This window comes from Paroedura picta, chromosome 10, assembly GCF_049243985.1.
Source record: "Paroedura picta isolate Pp20150507F chromosome 10, Ppicta_v3.0, whole genome shotgun sequence".
Lineage (NCBI taxonomy): Eukaryota > Metazoa > Chordata > Lepidosauria > Squamata > Gekkonidae > Paroedura > Paroedura picta.
Genome location: NC_135378.1, coordinates 52,327,252 through 52,335,059, shown reverse-complemented (window position 1 = coordinate 52,335,059; position 7,808 = coordinate 52,327,252). Strand labels below are relative to the sequence as shown.

Sequence of the window (7,808 nt, the reverse complement as noted above, 5' to 3'; positions counted from 1 at the left end):
TCTTCAACATAAGTAATTGTTGACCACAAAATAAATAACAGCACATCATCGTAATGTGTGAAGTGAATAAAATACAAATTTCTTAGTCAGAAATACAGTTGTTATCCCTCCCCCACTCTGTGAAAATAAACAAAGTTGGGGAACAGGAGCAGGCAAGATTCTGCAAGAAATTTCTGCAATAGTTACTGTTCCCTGGTTCTGGCCTGCATTTTTTAATTGCTACCCTGTAGCTGTATTCCATTTTAAAAGATTGCCAGAAAAATATTGACATAATTCTACTTTCAGGTATCTTAAGTGGATGAAATAAAAATACATTTTTAAAATAAAACTTTTTTAAAAAGTCTCAAGTGAGCTCGCTGGTATACTGAGGAGCTCTGCAGGAAGAAACGGGAACTAAGACTAGAGCGAGTTTGGAGGAAGACTCTCAACGAAGAGAATATCTTATAGAATGCAGTTAAGAGCCTATGAGATGGCGGTGAAGTCAGTGAAATGTAACTTTTACTCGGCTAGCATCGCGTCTGCGCACTCACGCACAATTGGATATTAGCTGTGAGCCATTTGCGAGTCACTTTGCAGACAAAATCTCTAAATAAATAAATAAATAAATAAATAAATAAATAAATAAATAGCCCTGTTTGGAGTCTCAATCTATTTTTAAAGCAATCCTTTAAACCAGGGATTCTTAACAGGTGTGGTGTGGTACACTGGTGTGCCATTGGTGCACCCAAAGTATGCCAGGATTTTAAACTTATTTTCAATTTAAACAAAAACTTATATGGACAGGTCGAGCCACCCATTCTGAAAGTGGCCAGTGATAGGCCTGGATGGGGTGGGAAGTGTTTTGCTGGCTAATGTTCCTACTATTTCAGTGACCTGTGTTGCTGCTGGCTGGAGAGAAGTCCTTCCTTTGGGTGACTTCCTTAAAATTCAGATATGGCAGAGGCGTCTTCTGCGAGCTTCGGGCTTTAGGTGATAGGGAGAAGGGCTATCTGTGACACCAAAAAAAACCCCTGTATTTCTACTGGAAGCTACTTCTTGATGTGTTTCACATGGATTAGTGATCCTAGCTGTCCTATTCCGTCATGCCTTATCTGTGGCTGAAAACTTGCTAGTAAAGCAATGGTCCTATCTGGTTGACATGTCACTTTGGGGGCCATGACAAGGAGGCATGACCAGCAGACATCAGTACCAGTATGCCTTGAAGCCTGAAATTTTTTTCCGGTGTGCCTCCCTGGTCAAAAGGTTGAAAAAGGCTGCTTTAAACTTTTCCATTGGGATTAATTTGTCAGATTGCCATTAGAGGTTGCCAGTGCTGCCTGACATTGTTATTGTGCTGTCTTTATTATTTGTGTTCTATTTTGTTATTGTTATTTAATTAATAATGTTTGATTGTTAAATATTTAATTGGCTAGCAGTTTTTTTCTGCAGTCATTTAAACATTTAAAACAGTTTCCTTTCTATCCAAAAAGGGTCACAAACTTCATTGTATCTGAGGATATAAGCCTTTGTTGAAGGACAAACAAAAAGCAGTTTTGTGGCACCTCAAAGACTAATGGATTGTCTCCACTATCTTTTATGGACTACAGCCTGTTTAATCAGATGCATGAAATGTGTACTTAATTGGCAGAGGTAAATATATGCAGCCACAGAGGGGGAAATTGTAAACAGCGGGGTCAAAAGGCCATGGTACGCAAGCCACATGATATGGAACATTAAATCCCACAGACGTTTCCTCTTTCCTCCTATGAGCTTGATATCCCACCGTTTACTTTTTTCCTATCCCTAACACCACATCTGCCAACGGAGGACATGCGAGAAGCGCGCTGTGGCGCATGAAAGCTTACATCAGACTGTTTCACGAAGGCTCCTTTTATTTGGGGGCAGCGAGAAGGCTCACCGGCCCGGCTACGGAATCTAGTATGAGGGAAGAGGCCGCTGGGCCCTACCCGAGCCTCACCCGCCGGAGCGTGAGAAGAGCGAGACCCTGGGAGGAGCCGCCGGGGAAAAGGCCGGAGCGGGCTGGGTCGCCGGTGGGAATAATGGGAGGCGGGTCGGCCGAGGTGGAAAAGAAGGCCGGCCTTGGGTGGGAGCTGAAGGAGGCGGGCTCGGGCTTCTCCGGGCGGGGCTGCCTCTCTGCCTGGGACGGGCTGGGTGCCGCGGGGGCCGCCGCCGCCACGGCTTCTGCTCCCCCTTTCTCGTTTCCCGCCCGAGCCGGGTCGGGCCTCGAGACTCTCGCCCGGAGCCTGCTCGGCGGCCCTGCCTGCGCCTCAGTCAGCGGCACGGCTTTCCCAGTGACTGCCTCGTGGGCGGCGAGTCGCTCCGCTCCTTCCCGCATTCCCTCGGCCGCCCGTCTGCGACCGGAGCCCATGCTGGGCTTTGGGGAGAGCTGCGCTGCTCGGCCGCCTCCTTTGCCCTAGTGCGGCGCTGTGGGTCGGCAGGAGACGGAGGAGGAGGAGGCGGAGACGGCGCCTGGCTCCTGCCGCCAGGAAGGCTTTCGGGCCGGTGTCCTGCCGTAGCCCGCCCGCCCGCCGGAGCTGCAGCCATGGGGCTGCAGCCCGTGGAGTTTAGCGATTGCTACCTGGACAGCCCCTGGTTCCGGGAGCGGATCCGCGCGCACGAAGCGGAGCTAGAAAAAACCAACAAGTTCATCAAGGAGCTGATCAAGGATGGCAAGAGCCTCATCGCCGCCACCAAGAGTGAGTCAAGGCTGGGGAGGCGGGGATGGAGGGCGCAGGCCCCCTCGGACATGCCGCCAGAGCCTCGCCTGCCCCTACAAGGTCTGCGGGCGCAGCTGCCGCCCGGGGCGCTAAAGGCAACCGGCCGGCTGCAGAGCCCAAAGGGCGGCGAGCGGCGCGCCCGGCAAGCCCTCGAGGGGCGCCTGAGGTGCCCAGCGCTCTCCGTGAGGAGGAGGGGGGGGGGGGAGCGGGTCTCTCCCGTCGTCAAGTGAACTTCTTGACTGTGTGCCTTCGTTACCCTGGGGTTGAAATGGTTGGACTTCGGTTTGTTCGTAACTTAATGCGAGAGCTGCAGCTCAGGAAAAAAAATAACAAAAAAATACAACAAAAACAAAATGTAGTGGGCCCTCTTGGTGTAAAGAAATATCTTCCTCCCCAACACAACAACAGCGCTGCAGTATTTTTTAATATCAAGGTTCTCCAGACCACCAGTCCCCAACTTCATTACAGACTCCTGCCCCCCCCCCCCACCAAAAAAAAAAAATCCTGCACCAGGGTGCTTGGGGAGCCGTGCCACACATTCTTGGAAGGAAAGAAAGTATACATGGAGTAGACTTCAGTAGGATTTTAAGTAGACCTGCTTAGGTTTGCAGTGTAAGACAGGTATCCTATGGTCTTCCAGTGCCATTACCTGTTGTTAGGATTTACCAAAATATCATAAACTAGTGAGCAAACTTTGGACTTTCTCAAAATGCATTTTCCTACCTAGTGATAGTGTCGGCCTAACAAAAAGGTATTGCATTGTTCAATTAGATGTGCTCATTAGTTAAAAAAAGAAGAAAGCACCAGCACTTTTGTAGTAAATGACACACTTTGTTTTTTAGTTGACTGATGATGGTGATGATGATTGGTGTGTTGGTCACAGTAAGCATCACTTTAGATGATGCATTCACTGTTAGAAAGAAAGGGAATAGTAACTTTTTTCAAATGAGTAGCTGTGTTGGTCTGAAGTAGCACAATAAAATCAGAGTCCAGTAGCACCTATAAGACCAACAAGGATTTATTCAAGGCGTGAGCTTTTGAGTGCAAGCACTCTGACGAAGAGTGATTGCACTCGAAAGCTCACGCCTTGAATAAATCTTTGTTGGTCTTATAGGTGTTTCTGGTCTCTAACTTTTTTCAGACAGTGCTCCCCACCTGCAGTTTTGAAACACCGTGTTTTATTTAAGTGATGCTAAATCAGGGCAATTCTGAAAAATAAAAATAACAGGGCAGTCTTAATTTCAGAGGCTTGTACTTGCAAAAGTTGCTGCCCTAGTTATTAATATTAATAATAATGATCACTATTGAACTTTGAGAGACATAGTATTTCATAGCCTTTTGAGTTTTCAGAAAAGAGACTTCCGGTTATCGTATTATCCATAGCTTTTTATGGCATCAGTTCTAGTGGGAAAATTTTCACAATGGCTTTTTGAAGCTCTTTGTTTTTTAGAGGTTTTCCACAGTGTATTATGAAATTTCCAGGTGTCATATCGGCTTTTGGTAGCCAGGCATTTCTTTTTGAGGTTGACATGTATGCAGAATGTGGTTTCATTATGGTTTCTGTGGCTTATGAATTTCTGTTCTCCTATGAGTGTGACACATCACTAACTTAAGAAGAATTTTTGGAGTGCATGTATAAAAAGCTTGATTGGAATTTAGAGTGTTGGTTGCAAGCATATGTCTGTTTATTTTATGTCTATTTATTATTTGCAATATTTATGTATTTAGCTTTCTTCCAGGTATTCCTTGACCAAAGGCAAGGAACAACAATGTATATAAATAAACAGTTTAATAAAACACTCATTAAATGCTAAAACAATTTATCTCTCAACTAGCAGAATATTCCCCATTTGGCTTTGACGATTCCCAAAGCTCTATAGAACACTTGTATTTTGTAGCCCTGATGAAACCACATGAAGCTGGGAGCCCCTGCTTCTTTATTGGCATGGGGAAGCCACTGAAAACGCTGTGACAGAACATGCCTTGGTCAATCTGTGGGAAGGGAGGATACAGACTGATCATAAACTATCAGAGAACCTGATGGGAGACATTCCTCAGTTATGTGAATCTTGGGTCATGAAGAGCCTTAAATGTGAGCATAAGCACCTTGAATTGGACCCAGAAACTGGCACCAGTAAAGGATTTAAAAGGAATTTAAGCTCCTTTAAGGCGTTCAGAATACTATATGTACAGTGTAGTCCAAAACAGAGTTCTAAGCTTCTAAGAGCCAAACTTGATGTGAACCATGCCCACCAATGCCATTTTAGATGAATAATGAGCCATTTAAAAATTACAGTGGCACAGCAGCAGCAAGCATATCTTGTACCGCTTTGTATGTTCTAAAGCAGTGGTCCCCAACCCGCGGGCTACGGCCCGGTGCCGGGCCGCGAAGGCCATGGCGCCGGGCCACGGCTCCCTCTCCCCGCCCCCCCGCAGTAAAAAACTTCCCAGGCCACAAGCTTGCGGCCCGGGAAGCCTCTTACTGCGGAAGGGGGGGAGAGGGAATCAGGGCCGCGCATGCGTGGCACATGCGCCATGCACAACCAAAATCGCGCATTCGGCCACGCATGGCGCAAGTGCCACGCATGCGTGATTCAGCCGTGCATGGGTGCACATGCGCAACATGCGCGGGCGGGCAGTTGCCCTGCCGGTCCCCAGCCTCAAAAAGGTTGGGGACCACTGTTCTAAAGGAGTGTGTGTGTTTGGGGGGGGCAAAATTCAACAAACTTTTGTGTTAGTGAAAAAGAAAAGAGGCATACCCCTCGACAATAAAAAAAGCCCATGCTGGAGCATACCTGTTGTATGAGATCTTACACCAGTATGGTTGCATTTAGTTGCAGCACTGGTGTGTTGTGCTGAAATAATTCAGTACAACTCATAGACCCATTATGCACGGGGGGAATAACGCACATTCGGGGTGGAATGGCAGCAACTAAAATAACCGATAATGCACGGTGCTGGCTGCAATCGGCCGCAGCTTCGGTGCATGCTGCCAAAAAAGCCGCATTAGTGAAACACGGAAGAAAGCGCAGCTTCCAGATGACCGGGGCGCAACCAGAAGCGGCGCCGGGATCACCACATGCATAATCGGTTACTCTGGGTTTTGCCGCTGTCACACCCCATCCCGTGCATAACCGGTGCGCTTCGCGTCTTCCCCCTCCGCGTTTTCGATGTGCCCCGAAATCGCTGTTTCGGTGGCCGTGCATAATGGGCCATAATCCTGCATGTCTTCACTGTTTGCCATGCTGTCTGTAGAGTTGAGCTATAAATAAACTAAAGAGATGGGATTGAACTAAAAACAAATTTCAGCTATAGCATAATGTTGTGTGTTGCATGCTGTCAAGTTACTTTTGAGTTATGGCAACCCTATGTATTAATGACTAGCAAAATATCCTATCATTGACAGCTTTGTTCACGTCTTGCTGGTTGATATCTGTAGTTTTCTTTATTGAATCAGTCCATTGCATGTTGGGTCTTTCCTTTGAAACTACCCTCCAACAAACACTGCATTTCAAATTAATCAATTTTCTTACTGACAGTTTTCTTCATTGTCCAGCTGTTACCTCCATACATAGATATGAATGATCATGGTTTCCAGCAACAGTTTCTTACTCTTGAGGACCTTTTCTAATTCCTACATTGTAGCTCTTCCAAGCCCAGTCTCCCTCTGATTGCTTGGTGACTATCTATCTTCTAGTTCAGTGGTCCGCAACCTTTTCAAGGTTGCGGAGCGGCGGCAGCAGGGAGCGCGGAATGCTGTGCATGCACGTTTGTGGCCGCGCATGGCGCAGATGCGCCTGCTTCCCTCTCCCCCCCTCCCACAAAAAGAATCTTGCTGGGCTGCAAGCTAATCGGCTGCTTTTGCGGTCGATTTGCTTGCGGCCTGGGAAATTACTTACTGCGTGTGGTTGGGGACCACCGTTGGGGTTGGGGGTTGGGGACCACCGCTCTAGTTAATGATTGAACCAATGAATAGAAAATCTTTAACAGTTTCCATTCCTTCATTATCAACCTTAAAGTTGTGCAGTTCCCCAATAGTCATTACTTTTGTCTCCTTGATGTGCAGCTGTAATCCTGCTTTGGCACTTTCTGCTTTAAACTTCATCAGTCATTTCAAGTCTCCATTATTTTCTGCCATCTGTGGTGTCAACTGCATGTTCCTTCCATCAGTTTTCATTCCACCTTTATCTAAATCTAATCTAGTTTTACTTATACATTCTACATACAGATTGAACAGACAGGGAGATAATACACATCATCTCCTAGGAGTAGCCTCTTGTACAGAATACAGGTTGCACATCAAAATAATCAGATGTTATGACTTACTCATTTCTTTTAAAACTTTCCATAGTTTTCCATGATTCATAGTCAAGAGCTTTTCTGTAATGTATAAAACACAAAGTGATTTTCTTCTGAAATTCTCTGGGATGTTTCAGTAAAAATAGTTACTGAAAACAGACTTCCACTATAGCATAACTCTGTTATAAAATTATTGGGTGATTTGACAGTGAAGCTCTTCTGTAAGTAGTACAGCAAAATGTTTTGCAGTTTAGCTTGTTTGCCTAACAACATTAGAAACATTTGGTCATATAATAAAGTGTGTGTATGTGTTAGAAGTAACTGTTGCAAATGCTTTCTTTTTGTATTAAGTTAAAACAAACAGCCAGGTGTTAGCAGATTACTTTTGCCCATTTTGATCATATCTTTAATGAATTTGATTTGGCTAAACTATTGTAATGATAGCTATCTAGTGATAGTTGAATTTTTTTCAGTGTCACAAGACTGCAAGGTTGGACTCTAGTTTCTGCCTGTAATCTCATCTGTAACTTTATCACTTTAAGAACTTTTCTTGTTAAAATGGAAAGAACCTCTAACATGTTCCTGAATATCTATTCCACTCTGTCTGTGCAAGGCTCATTTCCCCCTAGTGACATTTCCTTTTTATTAGCATCATAACTGTACACTAATATTCATAATAGGTCTTGGAAAATCAATGTAACATTCTGAGGACAATAATAGCAATGTCTTTGTAGTAGGAGTGTGAATATTTTTCTTATTCTTATTGGTTCTTCCTTGATTTAAACTAGCTTT

The 7,808-nt window shown here is 45.2% G+C and overlaps 1 protein-coding gene across 1 annotated transcript in view; it reads left to right on the top strand.

The window, feature by feature from the left end:
• Window positions 1-2,143: 2,143 nt before the first annotated feature.
• Window positions 2,144-7,808, top strand: part of ARHGAP10 (Rho GTPase activating protein 10) — a 129,186-nt gene continuing 123,521 nt past the window's right edge. Inside the window, exon 1 of the mRNA XM_077300149.1 lies at window positions 2,144-2,696. Coding sequence (XP_077156264.1) covers window positions 2,543-2,696 — 154 coding nt within the window. The 5' untranslated portion in view covers window positions 2,144-2,542. The remainder of the gene's footprint in view (window positions 2,697-7,808) is intronic.